This window comes from Leptidea sinapis, chromosome 14 (assembly GCF_905404315.1).
Source record: "Leptidea sinapis chromosome 14, ilLepSina1.1, whole genome shotgun sequence".
NCBI classification, from domain to species: domain Eukaryota; kingdom Metazoa; phylum Arthropoda; class Insecta; order Lepidoptera; family Pieridae; genus Leptidea; species Leptidea sinapis.
Window position 1 is genome coordinate 5,701,975 of NC_066278.1, and position 27,765 is coordinate 5,729,739.

Below are 27,765 nucleotides of genomic sequence, written 5' to 3' on the forward strand. Positions count from 1 at the left end.
AATTTGTAAAGATAATTAACTAAAATGTTTCTTGCATCCGTTCTCAGGTGTGAGGCGTAAATAATTTGAATACAGTATATTCTGTTAAGTCGAACACTTGTTTAACTCAAAATAATTTTTCGTTTAGTCTCCAGAGCTTTCTATTACTCAAAATCATAGCCCTCTGTTAGCCGAAGACATCAGTAGTTCAGAACAGGCAAAGTAGTACCTAAGCATTAAAAAATCTCGAAGAATTTAATTTAATTCATCATTAACACGTCATTTAAAACATGGAGCTAAAATTGCCTTGCCTTTAACAAAAACACATTTTAAAGGATTTAAAAGTATATAATTTAAACTGAATTCAAAAATTAACAATTACTATAACGAAATGTCAGGATAATCAAAGATTTTTTTTTTATGATATTAAGGGACGAGACGAGCAGGATGTTTAGCGTGATGGTAATTGATATGTAGGTAGGTAACTCCAAAATTCTGAACGGCACTACAATTGCGCTCGTCACCTTGAGACATAAGATGTTAAGTCGCATCACTTGCCCAGTAATTTCACTAGCTACGGCGCCCTTCTGGCCGAAACACAGTAATGTTTACACATTACTACTTCACGGTAGAAATAGGCGATGAATATATAATAATTGTAATAATAATTAAATAGAATTAAAATAAATAATTATTCTTACCTTCTTGAACGAAGGATGTGACAGAGCTAAGAATACATCGTGCATATTTCCTTCAATCACAGCGGGGTTCTCCCATCGTCCCGTGATCTCTGCCGTTTTATTTTCCGCGCGCACATTCCACAGCAGATCAGCCTTGCCGTCTAGCAACGTGTCTTGCAGCCGATATATCGCAGATATTTGGAACGTACGCATTGGGTACTCTACGTCCATTATTATTTTTTGCGATTCTGTGTCATCCTGTTCATAAAAAATAAATAAAAATCAAATCAAATGAAAATCACTTTATTCATGTATGACCTACATGAATGACACTTATGAATATCAAAAAAAATATTTTTTCTTATTGAATCTAATCTTGAGCTAATGAGAAGAAGTAGCAGGTAACTCATTACCACTCTTTTAATTTAAGATTGACATTTTCTTCGTTTTACAAATCATTTCATTACAATACATGTAAAGTGATGCAACAAACATACTCAAACGTCAAATAGTCAATGCCTTATACGAGTCGTATATCATCCGATAATAATAATTTAGGAATTTATCTTTATCTGTAGATAGTATATTGGGAACGGCTGTAAATCAACCAGTCTATTAGCACGCGTAAAGGATGGCTAAAAAACCGCTAGTTTTACAAATTTTTTAAGTAGATGGTTGAAGGCCGTTTAGCCATTTCGTTAAAGTGAATATTGATGAATTTGTAATGTTTGGTTAGGTGTGGTTTTTGTATTTAAAATATTTTATATAAATCAGTGAATAAAAAAGAATATATTGTTTTATATTAAGCCGGCAGTTAAGTAAGGACTTTCACTTGGAAAGCATTGGAAGGAAAGCTATTCAATTGAACGACTGATTAACTTAGTTTGCTTAATAGACTGTTCAGAACGTGGACCAAAACTAGGAAATACCGTGCAAGGAAGTTCAAAACCAAACTGTGGACGAACGCCACACATTTAGACATCATCATCTAGATGTGTGGCGAGTGATGATGGAATTCGGCAGCAGCAGTCAGGTCAAACAGCTCTTTCAAATACATCTAGTACTAAATGCGGCGAAGACACGCAATAAATGAATCACTACAGGACGCCAAGCAATCAAGCCGTTCATATATGTTCGATCTCCAATGATTCCAGCACCTCAGCGTTTTAAGACCACATACAGGTGGCTGAAAATATCCAGCAGTCTCCTACCTATTTTAAGGACAAAACTTAGCTTGACTTATTAGACTTTTTTATAACAGTAAGCGACGAGACGGGCAGGACGATCAGCTGATGGTAATTGATACGCATTATAATAATAAAAGTGCTGGTTTGGGACAGTACTTTCAACACACTAATGTCTGCTGAAAAACGCAGTAAATATGCTGTTTTTTAATTTATGAAAATAAGGGACGAGTAGAGCAAGACGTTCAGCTGATGGTAATTGATACGCCCTGCCCATTACACTACAGTGCTTCTAAGGATTATTGAAAAACCCATAAAATTGTGAGCGGCACTACAATTGCGCTTATCAGCTTGAGACATAAGATGTTAAGTACTGATTTACTAGCTACGGCCCCCTTCGGAAAACACAATAATGCTTACACATTACTGCTTCACGGTACCCATAATCTAGCTGCCATCCTGTGCAAAGGATCCTCGACCTGGTAAAGACTTCTCTTACCACACTCATGTTAGTGACGTGTAACTGGTATCTGATCCAGATATCCTCAGCCCACGTGACTCGGCTGCCTTGCTTCAGCTCCTTATCGACAGCCTCGTACTTGTTCTCAAAGGCCCAGGTCCGATTTCCCTGAATGGCCGTAAAAGTCATATCTTTCCCGCGTTCAGTTGTCTCCACGTCAAGTTTCCCGGTCAGGTTGAATCTGGTGGCGTTTTGCAGGTGGAAGACTGTGGCTTGTTTTACATACTGTAACACAAAAAGCGAAAGTTATGTATAAGTAAAGTAAGTGAGTAGAAGTAACTATATTTGCTACCAACACATCTATTTCTACAGGGTACATTAAGCCATATTTGACAAGAATATTTTAAATAGGTACGTTTTTAATTAAAGTAAGTAAAACCTAATAACAACTATTTGTAATTGTTTCTACTTTACTTTTATCTGTAATTTATACAGCACAGTTTTTCGGTGCCACAGAATACTAAATCCAGGTTAGGTATGGTAGGTACAGAGAAATATTCGGTAATAAGAATATTAAAATCATTTTTCAACATACTCAAGACTACAAGAAATTTGGTTTATGAGCGAAAAAATTAATAAAGTAGGTTAGACCTCGATATAAAAACACTTACCGTATTACCCGTATTGTCGTATTCATGTATATACTTTATTCCAACAGGCGTATGTTCATTTTCCACCTCTATGTCTGTCGTTGCAAGGTCTAAATTCCTTTCACTCTTACTCAGAATTTGATTGAAGGCCGCCTTAACAAACCGTTCCGAATCAAAATCTATTGTTCCGTTTCCATTGCTCCATTTGTCGCCTTCTACGTAGAAGTACTGCGTGTTCACTAAGTGTTGACTGCTCAATGGAATTGAAAGCGAAATTGTTCCCGTTTGTGTGAAACCTGGCTCTTGTTTTTGATAGGCATGCGTCGTATTGACTGAGGCGGATTTGTTAGGCCAAAATACTTCTATTTTATTGTCTGATGTTTCTTCTAGATTGTTAACCTGTAATAATTTAAAAAATAATACTTATATAGATTCAGCTATTGAAGTCTTTGATTTTTTATGGCGACCGAAATGGCAGTTAGCCGTGTAGTATAATAAGGAACATTAGCAGCTCGTTGTGAGGATAGCTCCCATAAAAATAATTTTGATTATCTAACAGCAGAAAAGGATCAATTCCGCTGTATGTTTTCAGCCACTCACATCAAATATGGACTTGAGCCACGGCAGTGTCTGGAAGGGTGTGGTCATGTTGAAATGGCCATCTGTGTGTGTAACGCCGCCGTAACGCACGTCTACCTCGCCTACCTGACAGCTGCCCGGGCGATGCATGCGGCCTCTGTGGAAATCAAAATTATGCACACATTTATTTAAAACGCCATTACACACTCGGGTTTTGGGAGTTTCAGACCATTTCGATTCCATTCATCTAATATCTCACACACACACACACACACAATTTACCAGTGGGAGGCCTTTGCAAAGGATGCCGGCTAGATTATGAGTACCGGAACGGCACCTATTTCTGCCGTGAAGCAGTAATGTGTAAACATTATTGTGTTTCGGTCTGAAGGGCGCCGTAGCTAGTAAAATTACAGGGCGAATGAGACATCTTATGTTTACCAATTACCATCAGCTTAACGTCCATAGTTTATATAGTAGTTGGAGAGATAAGTATGTGCATATGTGTATAAAGGTAATACACACACTAGAAGACATTGACAGAGAACGCAGTGCGTTGCCTGTTAGAGGTATTATGATAGCACACATTAAACCACTACCTAATTCACATACTGTCAAATCAAAAAAATATTGGGCTGTCATACGCTATATATATACGCTAGTATATTCGAAGTCTATGGTAGCAGTATAAAATATGTTGATATTGCGGCACACTTCAAAGTAAAACCCAAATAGTGCTTGCGTAGATCTTGGCAAGAAAATATCTTCAGCATCTTGAGCAAAACATCCCACATTAGTCTTAAGTCTATAGACATAAGATAGTCATAAAAATAACAGAACTCACTTAACAACATGATATTTCCTCAACATATCTTTCTGGTAGGAGCCAACGAGTGTGAAGCTGGGTTCCGCGTGGTACATGGGCGTGTACAACGTATAATCTACGATCTTAGAACCGTTCACGTCCCATTTGTATGAAACCACGTTGTTGACGTTCTTATAGACCGAATTTGCGGTCCACGTGACTGTGGCATTTGCATCGAAACTCTCTGGTAATTGGAGCACCTGAAATAACATAATAAAAAATATTAGCCATTGTTCCATACAAGCAAGCAATTCAATAATAATAATAATAATAAACTTTATTAGCAACATAATTACACTGCAGGACATTTTAGGTCGAAATTTATATCATTAAACAAAGGAACCTTTAACAAAATAAGTAATTTCAACATAATGTGTAACAATAATAAAGAATAATTAATACAGACCTAGTGGAATTTAAAAAGGAATATGAAAACAATAACATTAAAGAGCATTGCAATCATTTTAGTGCTGCCAATCGGAGGCCCACTCAGTATACGTCGAGCCGTCTGAGGCTTGACACTGATTTTCAGTGGGCACCGTGTTTCGCAGCACGGACAGCGACCACGACATACAAATACATTTATAGCTTAAAATACTTACATAATATTACTACACTAATAGTAAACTAATAAAATATAATATGTAACACTACTATGATGTTTATAATGTTTATACTCAATATATTTATTGCATACTCAAGTTTAATATACAGGGTGGCCGAGAAGTTGACGTCCAAAGCTAAAATTTGATATCCTCATGGTGATGAGTATCCTATGTATGTTCTACGATTTTACGTAGTTTAGGAGATAATACATTTTTTCCCCTTTTATCCGCTTTTTTCACCTAATTGCGGTTTAGGACTTTTTTCTAATTTTTTTTAACACTTTTAGTTAATTTTATTGTTGATAATTATTAACCTCAGTTGCAATAACCACATAAAAAACCATGAATAGTTTAGACAATGCGGAACTAGTTTCAAATTGAGTCGTAAGTTCAAGATAACTGCTCCAGCTAAATTCATGAAAATGTTCAAGGTATCAAAAAAAAAAAAAAAAATAGGGAGCCTTTGGCTTCTAACTATTTTTTAAAACTTCCCAGAACATTGGCCAAGAAAATGAGCCAAATTCAAATTCTAACTTTGGACGTCAACTTATAATATAATATATAATAATGTACATAGTGGACATAAAATATAATGGAGATTTTTTTACAATTTCAATACCAGTGTTACGGTTGTCAGACAACATGATAACCATGCTTGTACTACAGTTTATATCAGCAAAACTAAGAATTAGACACCTTTACACCTAATTCCCTTTGTGAATGTGGTCGAAATGAAGAAAATGTGAGTCATTTGTTCTTTAATTGCCCTTTTAAACCAACCTTCTTTTCATATGTCTCCTCTCCCTAAGTTTCACTCCTTTTGTAAATATATTAAAAAGAATAAGATTAAATTGTAAATATCACTGTGTACATAATATATTTCAGTAATTATATTTATGTATGTCCTTTATAGTCTAGTATATTTGTTTCAGGTATAAAATAAGAAATTAAAACATATTTCAATCATTAGCACTGATAGCTACCATCAAAATAATAAAAAAAAATATCTAAGCTTGTTGGTCTATTTTAACGTGAGATTGGCTAAATTGTGGTATCTTCTTCTCCCACAGAAGCCACAATAGGACGAATAGAAGAGAATAGAAATCGGCCTCTAGTATAGTGTGAAGTACATTGGTGACAGAGTGTAACCAAGACGTCGAAGTACTACAAAGTATTCAAATCAGCGTTGGAACACGTCTGGATAATCTATTTATCATAAAAGTTTGCATTACATTGATTTTGCTATGCCACAGATTTATAACTTTTAATATGCGTATTTATGGCTTATTGGCTATTGGCTATATGAATTATCGATAAACTTTCATCCATATATCATTATGTATAGTACTAGAAAAAGATGTAATTTGTAAAGTGATTAAATTTGTTTTAATAAAGCTTTTAAATACCTTTCCTTGTAGTCCGGCTACGATCTTAGTGACATCAGTGGTATACATCGCTCGTATATTATGATCTGGTTTCTTCGCGTTGCCGAGCGACCCGTCAATGCAAAGCGTGTGCACGTCTACGTTCGGCTTTGGAAGGATTGCATTGATCTCTAAACTCAATCGCTTGTCCATTATCAAACCAAAGGAACAGTTTGCGCCGATCCTGAAAAAAATATTGTATTATCTTCTTTCTGCTGGATAAGTATAAACTATACTCAAAGCCTAGATTGCTTTTGCTAAACATAAGGCCCAGTTTCAAACTTCGATGGTGAACGTAAGTTGGATAAAGGCATAGACTTACAAAAATATTATCGTATAGACGATCTGACAGCCCGATGATGATTTAATAAAACGATGATTTGTCAATGTATGTGTTAGTTGGAGGTTTAATATTCAAAATACTAAGAAGCTAGTTTCAAGCGTGGCTGTCTGTTTCCGCCTTGACAATCAAAATCAGTTACAGTAACAAAAGATTAGTTTTTATTATTGTATATTGTTCTCTCTCGCAAGATTTCTTTGTATAAACGCTTAGTATATTGTACGTCTATAGATAAAGATGTCTCTTGCCTTTCACTCACCTCGCTACACAGACACTCTCACTTTCGCTCATTATTTTCTCCTTTTCTTACTTTTATTCATAACGTTATTGAGTCGTCGTACGTTTTATACTTAACGCCATGTACCGAATACCTTCGTTGGATTCACTACAAAATGGAAGACTAGTAATAGTTCACTTCACATTTTGCCACATTATTTGGTATAAATATATCAAACTCACCACTTTTAGCACGGGGACACTCCCAAAGAGCTGTTTGACTACTACTAGCCCATTCCACCTTCGTAAGACAAGCTTCACTCTTAAATAACATCATTTACACTTTCTTACACGTTCTTTTTTTATGACAATAAGGGACGAGACGAAGCAGGTTCAGCTTATGGTAATTGATACGCTCTGCCCATTACAATGCAGTGCCGCTCAAAATTCTTGAAAAACCCAAAAATCCTGAGCGGCACTACAATTGCGCTCGTCACATTAAGACATAAGATGTTAAGTCTCATTTGCTGAGTAATTTCATTTGCTCGGCGCCCTTCAGAGCGAAACACAGTAATGTTTACATATTACTGCTTCACGGCAGAAAACGGCGCCGTTGTGGTACCCATAATCTAGCCGGCATCATGTGCAAAGGTGCCTCCCACTGGCTCTTCTGCCAAACTATGGAAAGAAATTCCATGCGCGCTGTTTCCACAACTATGAGCGGCACCTCCCTAAATGACCACCAATCCTGTGATTTCTTGTTGCAAGAGTATGCGTGATGATGATCAATTTTCATCAGGTAACCTTCCTTAGTCCTTCGATTCCATAAAAAATAAAACAAAACTTACTGCCAAACTCGATCTAAGTCCATCCTGAACCCAGCATTGGTCTTGGGTAGACCATCTGGCGCGGTGTTGTTACCAAAGTATATGTCCAAGTCGACGCTCCTCTGGATTTGTTTGACCAGCTGATGCCCCATTGCCTGAAAAATATTTAAAAGTCAGTCATTATATTTTTTATGACATTTAGGGATGATACGAGCACGACGTTCTGCTGATGGAAATTGATACGCCCTGTCCATTACAGTGCAGTCCCGCTCAGGATTCTTGCAAATCCCAAAAATTTGGAACAGCATGACATTCACCTTGAGACATAAGTCTCATTTGCCCAGTAATTTCACTAGATATGGCCCACTTCAGACCGAAATAAAATAATGTAGTGCCGCGCACAATTTTTGGGTTTTTCAAGAATCCCGAGTGGCACTGTGTAATGGGCTGGGCGTATCAATAACCATCAGCTGAACGTCCTGCTCGTTGCTCGTCTCGTACCTAATTGTCATAAAAATGAGATAGAGACCAAACTTATTAAGTGGTGTTGTGAAAAATTAAAAAGCATATTCAAAGTTGCTTTGAAGAAACTGGGAGTCAAAACAATAACTATTCTAATACACTGGAAACGCTCTTGCGATCAAAACCGTACGCTCGTTAGTCCCATAAAAAAATGTTTTCTCTTTTGGAACGAAAAGGGTTGCAGTAAGGCGCCGTGGTTGCCGTTGATTAGGTACTAAAAATTTAATTGAGCCAATTTAAGATTATCACCAATGCCAATGAGAATTGTAACTTAGTAGGAAGTATCAGCAGCTTCTCTTCTTAGTTTCAAGAGCAATAAATGTAGGTGCTTGCAAAAACAATCAAATCATTCATGAATCGAATTGAATTTTAAAAATCTTCCATTTATTCCTGTATATTCACCAGTCATGAAATGTAAATATTGTAACGAGGGATTCAAATTTGGGAAGCGTATTCCAGATTGCAAAACCAAATGTTTTATATGTTTGTTTTTGTTGCATTCGTTAGGTTACCGAATAGCTGTGTCAAGCACCATTCTTACCCGTATATATAAGTCACCGAGCAGGAAACTCCATTTAAGATCACCGTCTCCCTTCATATCTGGTAATTCATATTTGCCGACCAAGTAGCCACTCTTTGGACCGAACCTTAACGAAATAAAAAACCATTTAAGTACATCGCACATTTAATTAAGAATTGTGTAAGAATTACTGCGGTAAATTTTGCTCAGGAATCGAGTTCTTATTCGACTTGAGGAGACTTTCAAGCAATACCCTCAATATAAAGCTCTTAGAGTGCAATAAACAAGTTTTCACTTTATTGAATAAGGCGTTACTTTGCGGAAATCCATAATTATACAAATTATTTAAGTTTTCTTTAGTGTTAATTCCGCCAATATTTGTCTTTAAAGACAAGAATTATTTAAGTTTTCTTTAGTGTTAATTCCGCCAATATTTGTCTTTAAAGACAAATATTGGCGGAATTAACACTAAAGAAAACTTAAATAATTTGTATAAGTTTTCACTTAATAATATTTTGTTTAACTATAAGAAATAGAAATAAAAATTTAACATAATCACTTTTACAATTCATAAATACTAATTCCTGGCGACTAGAGCAACGGAAGAGTCAGTAATAAACTAGACTTGCTGCTAATTTCTACTGATTTAATGACACCAATTATTATAAAAATTCAGTAATCTGTCGCACTAAATGCAACTATAATAAACAATTCAACAGTACTGAACATTTTAATACCAGTAAAGGCTGCCTTATAAGGAGTTTTAATAAAATTCTAAAGGAAGGTTAAATTAAGAGTAATTCACAAACACACACACATAGACAACACACACACGCACTCTCACCAAACCACACACGCCCAAATACCACGTCTTATTATAAATATTGTAAATCCGTTATCAGAAGTAAGTTCCACAAAATAGTATTATTTAACCTATTTTAAGTTCTTTGGATTTTGTGATGTTTTAAATAAATATTTTTTTTTCAATATTCACATATTATATTACATTGGTTTTCGTTTTGAGACGCCTTCTGAAATATGCACCTTATTTTATGGCGTTGGTGATGTTTGAATTAGTTAGTTGATTCACCGTGACGCTTTGCCTATCCAATTTCGATTCTATTTTGTCCTTGGCATATAGGTTATGTAAACTTACAGGAAATCAGTGTCCGCCTTAACAAAGCTGAGCTTCTGCATTGGTGAGGCCGCTTGTAAGCTGACAACTCTCCGCAGTCCCGGGTACACATCTACGCGGGACTTCATGTATATCTCCCGACCCTTCGCTTGGGGAATGTCCACCTTAATCAAACACGAATAAATAGATATAACAAACATTTTTCACAAATATCATCCTCACTGACTGACTGTGTGACGTTCCTTCATAGTGCAGTTTTCAAGCTATTTCTTCCTCGGAAAAGAAACTATAACGTGATTCAAATAACAACTGGATGATCAATGAAGTCTATATCTATCAAATGTCACTTGGAAAGTATAAAAACTTATTTGTATATCAATAATAATAGTCTTCAATAGATTCAAGTTTGCTCGTTTATCACTAAAACACCCCATTTGTCGTATCACTGCTCTTTGATAACATCTCCCTTAAAGCCTCGCCTTCTATCGGAATACTAGACCTCGAAATATCGAGCGATTGCCAATTCCATGGTCATTTGGAAGGCAAAGACAAAGTGGCTTTATAATACTTCAAACCGGCCCATATTCAAGCGCTCTACACAGCGCTGGTCTGGCCATAGATCTGCTCGAATTGTCGGGGACCCAGTGCTCTGTGAACGGCTGGATCACTTGGAGGTGCGTAGAGACATCGCTTCATTGTGTGTCTTCTATCGCATTTATCACGGGGAGTGTTAGGAAGAGCTGTTTACCTTATTACTGCAGCCCAATGCCACCTTCGCACGACACGCCACAAATTAGGATATCATCCCCACCATTTGGATACGTGGCGTTCCTCCACAGTACAGTTTTCAAGGAACTTTCTTCCATGTACTACGAAGCTGTGGAAAGAGCTTCATTGTGCGGTGTTTCCGGGACGATACGACATGCATACCTGTGATTCCTCTGGTGTTGCAAGGAATGTGAGCGGCAGTGCTGATCTAACAACAGGTTACCCGTACGCTCGTTTTTCCTGTTCTCCCATAAAAAAAGAGACAGTAGCTCTATGTTTCTATGAGATGTCTTGCCATTTGCTACGCCCTTTTCAATGACGTATTCTATTGCTGAAACATGTTTGTTTGGCATCAAAAGAAAGGGGGAAATTACATTTATGTCACAGTGCATACTAAAATACACATATGCTGCAAAACTCAGTAAGTTAAGTTAAGCATAAATAAAATCCTTAATTGTAATATGGAATCAACAGTAATGCCTAAAAAATACTTTTTTAACAGTTTTTCATAGCAGTCGAATTCTTCTTTATAGCATATTATATTAGTTTACCTTAAAGTATATGTCGGTGAAATTTTTCTCGGTTTCAAGTCGAGCGTGGATGGTCGACTGGACCGGTCCTGCCACGTGCGCCGACACACCGAATACTGTCGGCGATTGCTCGCTTTTTACGCGGATTGTTATCGGCTGTCCTTGTCCTTTGGGGACCAGCGTGAGAGACAGCTGTGGAAATATATGAAGATGAATCATTTAATTCAGTTGGGAATACCCATGCATTTTCATATTATTAGTCAACTAAATTTGTAAAATACCATTACAAAACATTGATAAATCAAGCATTTTGGCCTTGACTTGGGCCTTGGATCGGATGTCCGATAAAATATTTTATTTTCTTATGTCACAAGAATGTTGAAATTGCATTGCCATCGAAAACAGCACATAAACACAAATATTTTTGACCACAGGTAATATATAATAATTCATAGCGTTAATACAAATATTCACTACGACTAATCAGATAATGTGGCATATGACGTCACAGTTTGTTTCGACCAATAGTGATGCGTGACAAACCTACCTTGGCTGACACCGACATTGCAAAAGCACCAGATTTCTTCACCCAGTCAAAAGTTTTGAGGTAACAAGCATAAAAAAAATACGACGAATTGAGAACCTCCTCATTTTTTGAAGTCGGTTAAAAATAAAATACAACATGCTTGAATCCCTTATGCGGACTGCTAACAGCTTTTTTTATTACACGACCTGTTTAGTTAGTTTCATTCAAAAATCTTACCTCAAAAGGATTTTCACGATTGATGATTTTCCCCGTGATACCATACTCTGTTGTATCGGTCACAAATGACCCCTTTATATCATCGCCTTCGAATTCACTCACTATCTTTATCACTCTGAAAAATATTTTAAATAGTTCATAATAAAAATAAATTATTTTATATTCACTTTTTCGCATACTCCGGATATTGAGATGATTTCGTATTCAAATATAAGTGATTCCAAAACAGCCCTATATAATAAATACATCTAACTAAAATAAATAAATAAATCCTTTATTTTGCCAGAAAACATGTAACAGTGGGTGGAAACAATTTTAAGGTATCAATTTGATCGGCTATTTCTGGCATTCAAAATTATTATTAATTATTAATACATTTTTCATTTCATTAAAAAATTCTAGTTATTAAATATTATTATATTTGATTTAACATAAACAAACTCTATATATTAAGCACTTAGGTCAATTTATATAATTACTTTATTACTATCGTAACGACTAGCTTACGTGTGAATTGATTAATTCCATCTCTTAAACAGTTTAATAAAACACACATTTGAAATTTTAAACACTAATACCACACTTATTTCTACCGCCTGTTCTGTTGTGTTCAGGTTTGAAGGTCGTATTTGCCGCTGTAATTGCAGGTACATGAAACATTTCATAGTCTCAGCGTGGTATGATTGTGGCTGATCGCGTTTCGCTACGCTTTAGGTTGTTTTGCGTATTACTAAAACTGTTACCACTAAAACTGTTATGAAGACGCTCATACTAAATCATCTGATCGTTCTGTAACTTACTCACAAATGGTTAGTATAAAATATAAAAAACAATTAACAACCGACTTCAAAAACACCATTCCATAATTGCGTATTTTTAAACAATCTAATTAATTAATCTAATTCTAGTAACGATTATTGTTATTTTTGGAATCGGTGTCCTCCCGCCGCCGCCCCGCTCGCCTCCTCACGTCACGAGTGCGACTCAAGCACATCTCACCTTAAACTATGTATGTAGTCACAAACCTACCTTGGCTGACACCGACATTGCAAAAGCACCAGATTTCTTCACTCAGTCCAAAGTTTTGAGGTAACAAGCATAAAAAAATACGACGAATTGAGAACCTCCTCCTTTTTTGAAGTCGGTTAAAAATAAAATACAACATACTTGAATCCCTTATGCGGACTGCTAAGTGCGACGTTCAAAGACGTGGGCCACTGGTTGGCTTTGAGTGAGTAATCGCTGTCTTCAATGTTGAAGTCGACCGCGACAGTCTTCTGTTGGTCTTCATTGCTGTAGAGGAAGGTCAGCTCAGCCGGTGACAGGATGGGGGACAGAGCGCCGCGAGTCTTGAAGCGGATGATTTGTGATGGTGGTGGGTGCCATACTACGTCAGCAAATACCTGGACATAGAGATAATATAAATTGGCTTCGAAAAAACTGGGGGTCATCGATACAGCGACAATACTTCAAGATCTCGTAGTCTATAAGGCTCAGGCCCGTTAGTCCAACTTCCTTGCACCTCTTATTAAGATCTATTAGCATATTTTGGATAACTTCTTTGGTATTTGCAAATATTACAAGATCGTCTGCCAATATTGGTGTGTAAAAAGAAAAGTAGACAAAGTCACTACGAAAACAAACTATCTTTGACTGGTGGTGGACTGGATACATAATAACAGGGAAGGGCAAATTGAGCAAAGCAATAATGTGTTGTTATCCAAAAAAAAAAAAAAAATAAGCGGAAAAGGGGAAAGCAGTTCAAAAGATGGGAGGACGAGATAAATTCAACAGCGCAAACCATCTGAACTAGATCGGCCAGTGACCAAAAAGCAAGGAAATATAATATGGAAAAGACCTTTGTCAGGGCGGAGCAAACAGACTACGATGGCGGCATCAACTTGCTATTGTTATGATCAATATTAATTTATGTGTATCGTGTAATTTGTCTAAATTAAAGGGCTAAAAGTAAGTAAAGTAAAGCCCAACCACATGTGGAGTTGGAATTGCGCTCACGTCTAGTTGGGTTGCAACCTGGAGTTAAATTGGTATTTCTAGTATTCCAGAACGTGTAATAATATTCCAGTACGTAATACGAAAGAGGGTAGATTGATATCATGTTTGCAGTAATTAGTTAGTACGGACATATCGGGAGCTTGCAGTAATAAGTGACTATTTAGGTGTTGTACTTACGTAATTGTTATGTTCCCCTTGTAAGACTTGAATCCCGCCGCCCACAGAACTCTCTGCGTCAGAAATATCTTTTTTGAACTCCATCTTAATGAAGTAATCTTCCAAATACACCGATGTTAAGTTCAAGCTTCCAGATGTCTCAACGAACGGATCATCAAGCTGTTGAATAATGAGTATTATTATTAAATATCTTGTAAATATCACTAATAACATTTAATGCGTTAAAAACACTTCTGATTTATATTCAAATTTAAATATTTTTACTCAAAATTGAATTTAATCCCACATAAAAAGCCATAAACTTTAGATCATTTATACGTCTACATAGACTATGACATCTGTGAAAAAAATTGTACATAGAACCCTTATTTTGAGCAATTCACGCACACTTAACACAAAGAGTCATACAAATCGCGAGTGTAAGACGTAGCTTGACATGCACACTAAACTAATATTCCTAGCCCATTTTTATCGGTTGTCTAACAGTGAGAGGCTCTATGTAGAAGTATAAACTGTATAAGCCAATAACTACCACCTATTCGAAATTTTTTGCCTTAGACGAATGAAATTCGAATAGGTGAGAGAAATTCGGCGGGCTTCTTCTTTTTATTATAAAATTTCACGATAGTATAACTCTGTACAGTAAAATTTATAACAATAACAAAATTTATTTAAATGTGATACTCTCGACCCATCTTAGTTTATTCTATTTTTTTTAATTATTATTTTATTTAAATTAACGCTATTTTAAAACAATTGTGTTAAATTATGTTTTGTGCATTTATTGTATATTTAACATTTATATTATTTATTGTTATATAGGTTTATCTAACGTGGTCATAGCTTGTAAATGCAATAACACAAAAGTTGATTTCTTGGTAATAATATTTTATGTAATTTATAACAATGATGATAAATATGCGATGTTAATAAAGCAATCAATACAAATGCATCCTAGCAGGAATCTAATAGCAATTGACGCTTATTTGCATAAATTGATTGAGTCTCAACGTAGATATACCTCCAAGCTAGCGATTGCCGTAACGGTAAACGAGGGCATAGCAATATCGGCGGCCATTTTCCAGAGTGCGTCCTCTAGGCGGGCGGACACGCGTGCTTCCAGCGCCGGCAACACCGCTAGAGGCGTGGCCACGCCCACTGACGCCAGGTACGACTCGTACGCATCGTCTTCTCCGCTCTCGTATTCGTAGTAGATTTTGTATGATATCTGTAAATGTACGGAAAAAATACTACTTTTTTATTGTATTTATAGTAAGATACAATTTAATTTATTTCCTTTTAAAATTCGCCTAGCGAAGCGTGCGGGTACGGCTAGTTATTATTCAAATTCAAATATTTTTATTCAAAATAGGATGTGAAATCACTTATTGAAAGTCAAAAAAAAACTACCACCCATTCCAAAGTGAATGCCTCAGGCCTGAGAAGAATGGGCGCAACAAACTCAGCGGGCTTTTTTTTTTCATCAAAAATATGTTTTACAATTAAAGTAACATTTACAAAGTAACATTGTACAATTAAACTTATTATTTAATAGCCTGAGGGCGGTCGCTCCATTCCCAATCTGTGGTATCATTAAGAAAGTCATTTATGTTATAGTAACCTTTACCACACAAACGTTTTTTAACAATTCTTTTGAATAACGTAACACCTTTGTTTTGAACATTTTCTGGGATCTTGTTGTAAAAGCATATACATCGCCCCACAAAAGACTTACTAACTCGACTAAGCCGAGTAGTAGGCATCATCAGTTTATGTCGGTTCCTGGTGTTAACATTATGATTATGACAGTTTCTGGCAAATTCACTTATGTGCCTATGAACATACATTACATTATCAAGAATATATTGAGAAGCAACAGTCAAGATGTTAATTTCTTTGAATTTTGCTATCAATGATTCTCTAGGACCTAGGTTATAAATAGCGCGAATAGCCCTCTTCTGCAGCACAAATATTGTATTAATATCAGCAGCGTTGCCCCATAGCAATATTATAATACATCACCTCGTGCCAATAGGTGCCGTTGTACAACAGCGCTACGCAGGTGACATTCATCTTCTCTCCGATGATGATGTCCATGGTGTACACAGACTTTATCTCCTTCATCATTTGGAACGGCGTTATTATGTTCAGCCTGTTATGCATTGTTGTGTACGACTGTAAGGGAACAATATTAATATAAAATCATAAGTTTTCGTGATGAACAAAAGAAAAATTGTATATCTTATCAAATATGTGTATTTTACCAGTGGTAGGATCCTTTGCACCACAAAAGCGCCAATTTCTGCCGTAAAGCAGTAATGTATAAATATTACTGTGTTTCGGTCTGAAGGGCGCCGTAGCTAGTGGAATTACTGGGCAAATAAGACTTAACATCTTATGTCACAAAGTGACAAGCGCAATTGTAGTGCCGCTCAGCTTTTTGAGCTTTTTAAGAATCCTGAGTGGCACTGCATTATAATGGGCAGAGCGTATCAATTACCATCAGCTGAACGCCCTGCTCGTCTCGTCTCGTATTTTAATAAAAAAAAACTATATTTGCCTTTCTTAACAGGATTACAATAATAGTTTCTTGTCGTCGGTGTCGTCTGCAAGTATTTGAAATAGAATGGAATGAATGAATGAAGGTTGTATTTGACAGATAGATGAAAGATTAAGTTTATTTGACATAGTAGGACAGGTGACGCAGTAGTGTTTAAGTAATTTGATTGGTTTAGGTGTATGTCTCGATATAATAATGAATTTAAATGTATTACGGTCGATAATAAAAGCAGGCGTCGAATGCAAGAATGTAAATTTCCTAATTTTTATATCTTTGTTAAAGGAATAATTTCAAAAACAACAAAAGCATAAACAAAATACATTTCATCTATAGAGAACATTATTAATGTAAAGGAAAATTTAAATGATGGAGGCTAGTATTATAATACAAATATTAAATAAATGTTACTCATATTGCAATTTATCCATCGTCACCTCCAGACCACAATGGTATAGCGATTAACAATTTACCACACAAAAGCTGAGTTACGTAATTTGAAATGTATTTAACAACACCACTAACTATACAAATGATTTAAGTTTTCTTCAGTGATAATTCCGCCAATATTTGTTTTCAAAAAATTCGACAAGTGTTTCGCCTCTACACGAGGCATCCTCACGACGTGCTGTTCGCCAAAATCTGGCACGAAACTCAAAGTCGAATTGTTTGAAAACAAATATTGGCGGAATTTACACTAAAGAAAACTTAAATCATTTATATAATTATGTATTTCCGGAAAGTAACGCCTACTTCAATAAATTTTCTTAACACCACTAACCTCCAAAATAAAGACATCATTAAGAATAATTGGCGTCTTGTCAGGCAAATGTAGTGTTGCGTTCGCTTCTATTATATCTTCATCGTATTTTCCCACTATCTGCAACATAAACATATAAACTTTTTACACATTTTCCACGGTAACAACGTGGTTTTGATGAAAAGGTGACCATGCTACTGAACCATATTCTAAGATACTACGAACCATACATTTATATAAGACTCCAGCACTATGTTGGCATTTGAAAGGTTTTTAAATTCGCAAGATAAAACCTAGCCACCAAGAGCAAATCGGATATTTGCTCTTTCAGCAGTAGAATCACTGTATTCAATGAATGATAGTTTTTTATCTCCCATGACACCTAAATCTCAAGTAAATTCTAGTAAAAAAGTTTTATATTATTTTTTAAACATATAATATAAATGCATAGAAGGAACATGCATATATAGTGCTTGTTGGAGTAACTGGCCACTACTGGACGCAAAATGGACCCAACTTAGTGGTTAAATTGCGGAAACAGGAGTCCCTATACCATAGCAATATAGATGCATATTAGTTGGAGTATAACCCAGCAAAAACTAAACCCGTACCATTGTAACCACAGAACTTAACATCGCTCAATATATCGATGATAAGTATGCAGATGGAGGCTGTGGTAGTCAGAACAAATCAATTCAAACCAAATTTACACAAATTCATTATATTCGGTGCGCTTTGAAGGGCTTTAGGTAACGAAACATGAAATATATTATTTTAATGAAGCTCTACGGTCTGAGCTTTGATCACGAACGCCCAATATTAAACAAAATCACATATTCAATACTAACTACAAACTGACGATAAAATAATTTAGAGATTAAATTTAAATCTTTCTGTATATTTTTCATGGATAGACGCAACAAAAAGTTGTTAACAATAATCTGCGAGATGTTCTATAGTGGAGTTAATTTACTTTCAAATATCATGACAAAACCATCTGAACATATTCTTTTCAATGCCTCTTACACTGTTTCTCAGACCCTCAAACTTACTCCACTCATATTGGTACAAAGCTGTTCTAAATGCCGCATTTTTTTCTTCTAGCACACCTACTATTTAGTATCGAAAGTAATAAACGATAATTAAAAGCGTATTCTTTTACCTTCTTGATATGTGCGTGGAAATTAACAGTCGGGTAGTATAGCGTGTCAAGTGCTATAGATGCCTCGGTGTCGAAATTCTCAACAAGCATATCCGGGTTGCTCGGCTTGTGTTCAATGCGGTCCTGAATGATGTCCAATAATCCTTTCCCATTGTCCACCAGAAGTATTGTAATGCCAAACTGAAATTTATTGAATTCTAATTCAAATATTTTTATTCAAAATAGGATTTAAAATCACTTATTGAACGTCAAAAACTAACACCCATTCAAAATAGTGTGCCTCAGAGGGTTTTTTTTTGTTAAAAATATGGCTTTAAATGTAATCATATCGCACAGTAAAAATATACAATTATAGAGCCTGAGGGTGTTCACTCAATTCCCAGTCTGTGGTATCATTAAGAAAATCATTTATGTTATATTAACAACATAGATCACACAAACGTTTTTTAACAGTTCTTTTAAATTAGGTAGCACTTTTGTTTTGTACCTACATTTTCTGGGATCATGTTGTAAAATCGCCCAATAAAAGACTTATCGAGTAGAGGCATAACAATCTTATGTTTGTTCCTCGTGTTAACATTATGATTTTCGCAGTTTTTTTTTTGCAATTTTCTTAATTTGCTAATGAACATACAGAATATTATCAAGAATATATTGAGATGCAACAGTCAAAATGTTTATTTATTTACATTTGTCTCTTAATGATTCTTTAGGATCTAGGTTATAACTAGCGCGAATAGCCCTCTTCTATAGCAAAAAGATATTAACATATTGGCTGCACTGGCCCATAACAATAAACCATCACCCAATAAAAGACTTACTAACTCAACTTAACTGAGTAGTAGGCATAACAATTTTATGTTTGTTCATATTTCGAAATTCCAAACACTATAGTCCTATCGGATTGAATTTTAGCTTCTGGTTTTAGTTTCATTTATATAGGACAGATTTAACTTATACACAAGGATTTGTGTTATTTACTGAGTTGAGTTGTGTTAGTTGCTGAGGACAAAATAGCTGATACAACTTTGCCCGTTTGTACCTTAAGTAACAATTAATGTAGAGAAAAATTTGGATTTAGAATAGTTATAGAAATGTTTGATACTCGATATGAAAGCGAATAAAAAAGCGAAGAAATAACTAACTATTGAGTCGAAATCTCACCTTATGCTTAGACAAGCGAACCGAGAGCTCAGTATCCAAGCCCTGCCGATACACATTCTTGAAGACCAGCCCATTCTCCTCGAAGCCGTCCAGAGGAGTATACAGCTTGTAAACATACACGAAGTCTGACAGAGACCGCCATTGCCAGATGCCAGTGAAACCGAAGTCCATTGAGTCCCAACCAACACGAAAATCAAGCTGAAATGAAAAATATAAATTCCAGGGGCCAAACGGGAAAGTGAACCACCTGATGGTAGGTAAATACTGCCCATGAACATCTGCAATATGTGTCCATGACCAGTAAAAAAAACATAGTTTTATCTAAGTAGGTTTAAAAACACTCTTGAATCGTTATTAGTATAAATCAAAACTGCTTGTAATTAATACAAACTTATAAATTGCTCTTTTAAAATCAATAAAATACATAAAGGTCAACACAATTACAAAAAATAATAAAAAATCAAGCTGGGGGAAACGTGTCGGCACTGATTATGACGGTCGTTACGCGCACATAAAGTTTTTCCTTCCTATTATGTAACACATATACATATATTACTTACGTATTCAAAAACATGTAGTATGATTATTATTAAAAAAAAAAACTATAGAGGAAATTACAACTAATTATGTTTGAAAACTGTGCAATTTACAGAGCGAATCTTTGTCTATCTTTGATAGGCTTTGGAGATGCATTGCCAGCATTGAGCAGCAAAAGTGAATCGTCTGCTTAATCAGATAAAATCTGAACGAGCAGTATATTTTTACTCTATGGAAGAGGAGGACAAACGAGAGCATATGGGTCAACATGTGTTAAGTGAGCAACGCACACGTCATGTCTTTTTTTAAATAAAAATAAGGGACGAGACGAGCAGGACGTTCAGCTGATAGTAATTGATACGCCCTACCCATTACAATGCAGTGCCGCTCAGGATTCTTGAAAAACCCGAAAATTCTGAGCGGCACTACAATTGCGCTCGTCACTTTAAGACATACGATGTTAAGTCTCATTTGCCCAGTAATTCACTAGCTACGGCACCCTTCACACCGAAACACAGTAATGTTTACACATTACTGCTTCACGGTAGAAATAGTCCCCGTTGTGGTACCCATAATCTAGCCGGCTTCGTGTGCAAAGAAGCATCCCACTGGTACGTCGTATAAACACTGCGCCTTCCATACACCTATAAATTCGTGTATTTCGGTTGTAATCATATTAAAATCATTTTTAGGTACCTCTTCGGAAGCTCGTTTCGCAGTCAAGATAGCCCTGTTAAGATATTGTATGGGCAGCGCCACGTGTCCAAGTATGTTGAACTCCTGCATCGATACCAGCTGAAGCAGCACTTCGACACCTAAGATATTCAATTTTGAAACGCTTAATAATATAATTAAGCTAATTGGTTTATAGAGATAACGTTTTATTTTATGTAATAGTTCGATTAGTTTCGTCATAATTTACAGAATATTGTTACGTGCCAGGAGCACAGGGTTCGGATAGCATATCTGCGCAAATAATTTAATCTGTATTCTAAATAATTTGTTATTTTTAAGATATTTCCCTCAATACTGGCATAGTATACAGGATTTAATCAGACAACCTCGGAATATGTAAGCGTTCCTCATAGTTCTCTATAACTGAATTTTAGTTGGTATTTTAGCGAGAGAGTACAGTATGAATTTTTTGGTGGACTTTTTTAGCCAGCATTGTAAAGTAATGTTCAATCCTTACGTAATAAAGGTCAATGTCACTTGTACAACGTTTCCAATGCTGTCAGCTGTTGTGAGGAAATACATTTCTGGTTTTCATAGGGACTAGGTATTGACAATATATTCAGAATAATGGTCCAATTACAACCCCCACTTTTAGGATTCAGTTATTACATATCCTACGAATTCTTAATATCACTTAGTGGTTACAGTTACATGCACGGCTGCTAATACCACATCATCGATAGTAAAAAATGTAGCTCTTTAAATATTCTCAAATGGAAATACCCGAGAACTTAACGTTAAGATACTCACCAGTCGTGGAGTTAGGCGTGATGACAATGGCAACAAGATGGCGGTTCGCTTCCACGAATCCAAAGCGTGCCGTACTACGAATGGTCGCGTCACGCGTTACGTTCACTATGAGCATACAGTTCGTGATCCGACGCATGTGACCTGGTTGATAGGTTACAGAACATTATAATACCTGGGAATAAAATGATTATGGGATATGGAGGACAATTGAACGTACAAGTTAGTAGATGGTAATTTCACCAAACACACTTGCGGCATTTTATGTAGATATACCCGCAATTTTTTAAAGGTGGCGTATTACTGCTGAACTGTGACGGCCATTTTGCGAAATTCGGCGCATCTGTGTTGCTTTTGGGTGATCAGATTTGCTTCTTCAATTTATTCATACTAATCTCGTAATTAGGTAGCTGGTACACACACGAAAACGGAAACTGTACACTGTAACGAAAATCGATCGGGTCGTAACGGAAATATGAATATATCTTGCCCAGATCGCCAGGATAGATTGGATGAGGGCAGCGCAGGACCGATCGTCGTGGAACTTCTACTTTGGGTGTGATTCTGGAAATATGGTCATGTGATAAAATGCCAACCCTGTTAGTTTTGGCACTATGAAGGAGAGTGAATGATACATATTCATCATCAGCCGGAAGACGTCCACTGCTGTACAAAGGCCTCCCCCAAACATGTCGGTCCTGCTCTTCCCTCATCCAATGTACTCCAGCGATCCGGACCAGATCGTAGCTCGATCTTGAGGGGGCCCAATATTTATTTTTCTCGAATTTCCTCCTTTAAAAATTATCTCATTACCAATAAAAAAAGGCCTACACTACACTGAACATTTACCGTTCACATCAATCCTGACCAGACTTCCTTCTAAATCCATTTCCGTGACGCCATTGATGTCACGCTTGTGTCCAAAAACAAATGCGGTTTTCAAATATCCTTTTGTGTAGCCCTGAAAATATAATAATTTGCCTTTTAGAAACGTTTTTAAAACCAGCCTTTTATATATAAATTAAAAAAATATAAACCATGTAATGCGATACACATTTAGGTATTTAGCATTTATAAAATTTCTATTAATGAAAAAAAAACCTGTTTCCTTCCTAGATTAGTTTGAATCTCAATTTAAATCTCATCAAAGTTTAAATAGTCCAATGTGGTGGTGAATGGTAATATTTATTTTTATTTATTGTATAATAATTAATTTGTTATGTTTTTAAAGTGATAACTCTCACTTCTGGGATTAAAACACAAATAATTTACAAAATATGAACAAATAATATACATTGTAAAAACCACAGAGGTTTGACCTCAACGCATTGCCTTAGGTTAAAAATAAATATAATATAAACTTAACATTAAATTCTATACCTACATACAATTACTAATATTTATAAAAAAGTCACAATTGGCTACAAGGACATTACTTACATACTAATACCTACAAGAAATCAACTACAGATTATATGTACCTTAACTAATTGTAAAGTCAGATCAAAGTGAGTTACGTCTCATTAAGAGAACGCTTGCTTTATTTACAAACTTACCGGAAAGGGTGTGATAATAGTCACAAGTCCCGTTACATTGTTCTCCTTTTGTCCTTTGTCAAGTGCCCACGACGAATTGATCATCAATAGTCCGTCTTCGTTGTACTATAACAAAACAAAGCTTTATAACTACCGTGTGTTGAGAATGGGACGGATCGCCATCTTGGTGACGTCAGTTGCAGACAGATCACCAGTGGGAGGCTCCTCTGCACCGGATGCCGGCTAGATTATGGGTACCACAACGGCGCCTATTTCTACCGTGAAGCAGTAATGTGTGCACATTACTGTGTTCCGGTCTGAAGGGCGTCGTAGCTAGTGAAATTACTGGGCTAATGAGACTTAACAACTTATGTCTCAAGGTGACGAGCGCAATTGTAGGGCCGCTCAGAATTTTGGGGGTTTTCAAGAATCCTGAGCGGCGCTGAATTGTGATGGGCATGGCGTATCAATTATCATCAGCTGCACGTCCGCTCGTCTCAAGACAGATACTTCAAAAGACCAATGAAAATACTGTTTGCAATGGAATTCTGCTTACTGACTTCATGCAGACGTTAAGTGCTAGTTACGTCATTTCAAAATTGTTGACGTTGAGTTCTATCCTATTCATATTTTGTATTCTACTATCAAATAGTAAGTATTAAACAACAAACGACAAGCTCGCGTACTAATATTGTTCTACCAAATCTAAAATATTTCTTCTACTATTAAAAGCTTATCTATGCTCGATTAAATGATAATATTTCAATTTACCAACTCAAGCTCACAGCAACATTTTAAAGAATACGAATTTCACTACAGTTGCCGTTCGATCGTGTTACGAGATTACGCATCATACGATATCCCTAAACCGGAACGTAACTTCATCACAATCAGAACTGAAGAGTCAATTTGTGTTAAAAGAATACGTAACTATTTGACATAAGGTCGCTTCAACCCTATTCTCGTTTTGTTACGAGTACAGTCTCCACGCACTTGTCGTAGCAGCCAAATTTATTTGTATTCCGAATTTGAATCGCTTGAATGAACAGTCACAACAAATGCGCGGGGGTTCTACAACGAGGTTCCGTCCTGTCCCTGTCCTGGGGTTATCCAAAATTACCGACGAGAGTGCGCAAGAATTGATCCTGTCTACCCTCAAGTTCATTTTATGATGCGTAAAGATTCACATCATCTAGTCGTGGCGTAAGATAACCTTATTTGGCTCATTTATACGAAATGGGTAGGTAATTGATATTTTTTGATCGATTTACGTAATTTCTCTTTAGTTCGATGCAGAATAGATGCCATTTGGTACCATAAAAATTTTACATAGTTTGGCCCAGTAGTTTTCATTTTATAAACATTTTTTATGAAAATTTTTGTTTACCTCGATGATATAATTGTTTTTTTGTGTACGGCTTTTTTAGTTTTAATACACCTTTGCCTTTATTATTAATAAATATATAGATAGAGCCTCTTGTTGTTAGGCAACGTATGACTTAGATTAGTATGCGAGACAAGCTACGTCTTGCACTCGCGATATGTATGTCACTTTGTTTAACTGTGCGTGCGTTGCTGAAAATAGAGGTTGACAGACAATCTAAATGTTAACGTGTATAAATTATCTAAGATTACATATTTTATTGCAAATTTAACCACTCAATCAAGAAATCATACAAAATGTTACCTGGAAACTGAGCAAAGTATCAACTTTCTTCTTCCATTCCACAGTATGTTTCGCAACGGCCGACGCTTTTGGCAACGTTGCGATAGAAGAATTGACTTTGGCGTTAATTTCGCCGTAGAACTTGTTTGCAGTGAACAGATAATCGGCGAGAAGGCCGAAATCTAGATAGTCTTCTTGCCATTTCATACTTCCGTTTAATGATTGAAGATTGTCCTTGTACAGCCACCTGTTATAAAATAATTGAACTAAGTTTTTTGTTGTTCTTACTCGAGTTTTTTAAAATCGGTTTCAATCAATAGCCCATTTTGTCTTTAGTAGCGCCTTCGGTTACAAAGAAGAACAAAAACATGTGTACCATTTCATACGTGGTAGAAGTGAAACCTTCAAAAATATTGGCTTCAAGATAATGAGACGAGTTTAAAATTTCGGGAAGAGGAGAATTATAGGTTTTAGTAATAATTGTTTTAGTGATGATCATAGTGACACATAGTTTGATAATTATTTTAACTTTTATTCGTATATATTAATCAGATTTATTCAGTCTCAGAGCTTACTTGTATCGTTGGATACTACGTCAATAATACTTTTTTTTATCTTGTTATTGATACAGTGCCAGTGACAGCTGCTCATTATCAAATTAAATTTGGCGTCCAAAAAACTCAATCAACGTAATCGCTGTATCCGTTGCAAAATTAACATTAAACCTCTAAACTGTATATGAAGTTCTGGTACATGTTGCTAGGATGTTTTCTTTCTTCTCAGGTCTGAGGCAGTCTCTTTTGAATGGGTGGTAGATTTTGACGTTCAATAAGTGATTATAAATCCTATTTTGAATAAAAATATTTGAATTTGAATTTGATGACACATGATTTCAACCACTATGAAAGACCTGACTATCACCGCTATCATATTATGTTCTCCTGGTGTCTAAGTAGTAAAACGTCTTGCGCATGACATTAAGGTCATTATTAAGGTATACTCGCGTCATACATAAGACAATATCTTCTTCAACTATGATCGCCTGGTACCAAAACACTGTATAATGCTTACTATCTCATTTTCTCCCGCTTTAAATCTTATGAATTTATGTGTCTGTCACTTTTTACTGTCTCGCTTTTTCGTTTCATCGACTTTCAAATCACAACGACGCTAAAATAGTTTTCACTTCAATAAAAACTTCACTTCTTTGAACATTCTGTGCCGGCTAGTTGGGTACCAAAGCGGCATCTTTCCTGCTATGAAGTAGTATTGTGCAAGCATTATTGTGCTACATAAATTATTCGGCTAATGAAACCTAACATCATATTAGGTCTCAAAGTGACGAGCGCAATTGCTATCAAAATCTATTTCAATCAAATTTCATAAAAAAAAGACCTAAATAGAACTAAATGCTACTACTACTGCATTGTAATGGATGGAACATTGATCGTCTTGTCACTTTTTCTCAAAAAATAAGACAGATGTCTGACAAATGTCATCTTGGACAGGGGCTGGATCAAAATATATTTGTAAGTAACATAGCCTTAGAATATACTAATGTATAGACGACCTGACAGCTTTTTATTTTTTTAAACTGTATAATTGAAAGTTTTTAGATTTAGGCCTACCAATCTAGCTTTATTTGATGATTAAAATGATTTTCAACAATTCAATATAAAATTAATTTTTTAAGATCATTTCTGTTTCGATTCGATGAATTTATTGTTTTATTGTAAAGGGAACATTCACTGGTATTTTATATTTTTTATATTAATGACTGCATGTTTCATAATAAACTAAATTTCAATTTCTACTTAGGCAGTCCCACCTCTTATTACAAGGTATTTACTTCCTCTTTGGAAACCACTTCATTCAAGATCTTCAATGCTCCATTGCAGGAGCTCTACTTCATAATACTTACATGACATCAAAACTGCTGTCCCGCCACGACGGTAAGGGAGTTTGCAAGCGGGAGAGTAAGGCATAGAGCGTGTGCTCGTGTGCCTCGGAGTAGGCCTTCACACGCCAAACTATGGAGGTCGGGTTGGCCCAACCAGCGCGTACTAACCACTCGCAAAACCAATCTGTATGATATATGAAAAAAAAAAATTAAGCTTTGCAACAATTCGCAATAAGAAAAAGTCTGTGAGTTTACGGTTTTCGCTGTTGTATTGTGGTAAGCTCACCGTATTATTTAGTTTTTTTTTGTTTCAAAATTAAATATAAAACACCGTGTAATAAGTTCCATCAAAATCATTAGAGCCATATTCGATATATGACATTTACAAGAATAGCTCATTAAATAGTGTGATATATGTGGCCCTGCGGCGAAAACCAGTAGGCTGCTTTGCACAGAATGCCGGAAACGGAAACCACAACGGTGTCTTTTTTAGCCCTGAAGCAGTAACGTGTGATCATTATTGTGTTTCAGTCTGAAGGGCGCTATAGCTAGTGAAATTACTGGGAAAATGAGACTTAACATCTTAGACTCAAGGTGACGATTGCAATTGTAGTGCCGCTCAGAGATTTTGGGTTTTTCAAGAATCCTGAGCGGCGCTGCAATATAATGGACAGGCCGTATCAATAATCATCAGCTGAACCCTGCGCATCCCTTATTGTCATAAAAAAAGGTTTGTTTCCTTCGTAAGCTCTCTTTCGTCAT

At 36.0% G+C, this 27,765-nt stretch overlaps 1 protein-coding gene across 1 annotated transcript in view; it reads right to left on the minus strand.

Annotated features, from left to right (window-relative positions):
* The window catches only part of LOC126967862 (uncharacterized), a 92,086-nt gene that overhangs the window by 24,495 nt on the left and 39,826 nt on the right, over window positions 1-27,765 (minus strand). The window contains exons 29-52 of the mRNA XM_050812548.1: window positions 27,025-27,187; window positions 25,125-25,350; window positions 23,459-23,563; window positions 22,752-22,863; window positions 21,906-22,046; window positions 21,117-21,235; window positions 19,884-20,081; window positions 18,720-18,899; window positions 17,579-17,677; window positions 16,263-16,415; window positions 15,262-15,468; window positions 14,241-14,399; window positions 13,215-13,450; window positions 12,048-12,162; window positions 11,306-11,476; window positions 10,008-10,150; window positions 8,873-8,978; window positions 7,831-7,964; window positions 6,409-6,610; window positions 4,377-4,597; window positions 3,554-3,689; window positions 2,975-3,352; window positions 2,343-2,588; window positions 681-917 (exon numbers count right to left, since the gene is read on the minus strand). Of these exons, the coding sequence (XP_050668505.1) occupies window positions 681-917; window positions 2,343-2,588; window positions 2,975-3,352; window positions 3,554-3,689; window positions 4,377-4,597; window positions 6,409-6,610; window positions 7,831-7,964; window positions 8,873-8,978; window positions 10,008-10,150; window positions 11,306-11,476; window positions 12,048-12,162; window positions 13,215-13,450; window positions 14,241-14,399; window positions 15,262-15,468; window positions 16,263-16,415; window positions 17,579-17,677; window positions 18,720-18,899; window positions 19,884-20,081; window positions 21,117-21,235; window positions 21,906-22,046; window positions 22,752-22,863; window positions 23,459-23,563; window positions 25,125-25,350; window positions 27,025-27,187 (4,187 nt within the window). The remainder of the gene's footprint in view (window positions 1-680; window positions 918-2,342; window positions 2,589-2,974; window positions 3,353-3,553; window positions 3,690-4,376; window positions 4,598-6,408; window positions 6,611-7,830; window positions 7,965-8,872; window positions 8,979-10,007; window positions 10,151-11,305; window positions 11,477-12,047; window positions 12,163-13,214; window positions 13,451-14,240; window positions 14,400-15,261; window positions 15,469-16,262; window positions 16,416-17,578; window positions 17,678-18,719; window positions 18,900-19,883; window positions 20,082-21,116; window positions 21,236-21,905; window positions 22,047-22,751; window positions 22,864-23,458; window positions 23,564-25,124; window positions 25,351-27,024; window positions 27,188-27,765) is intronic.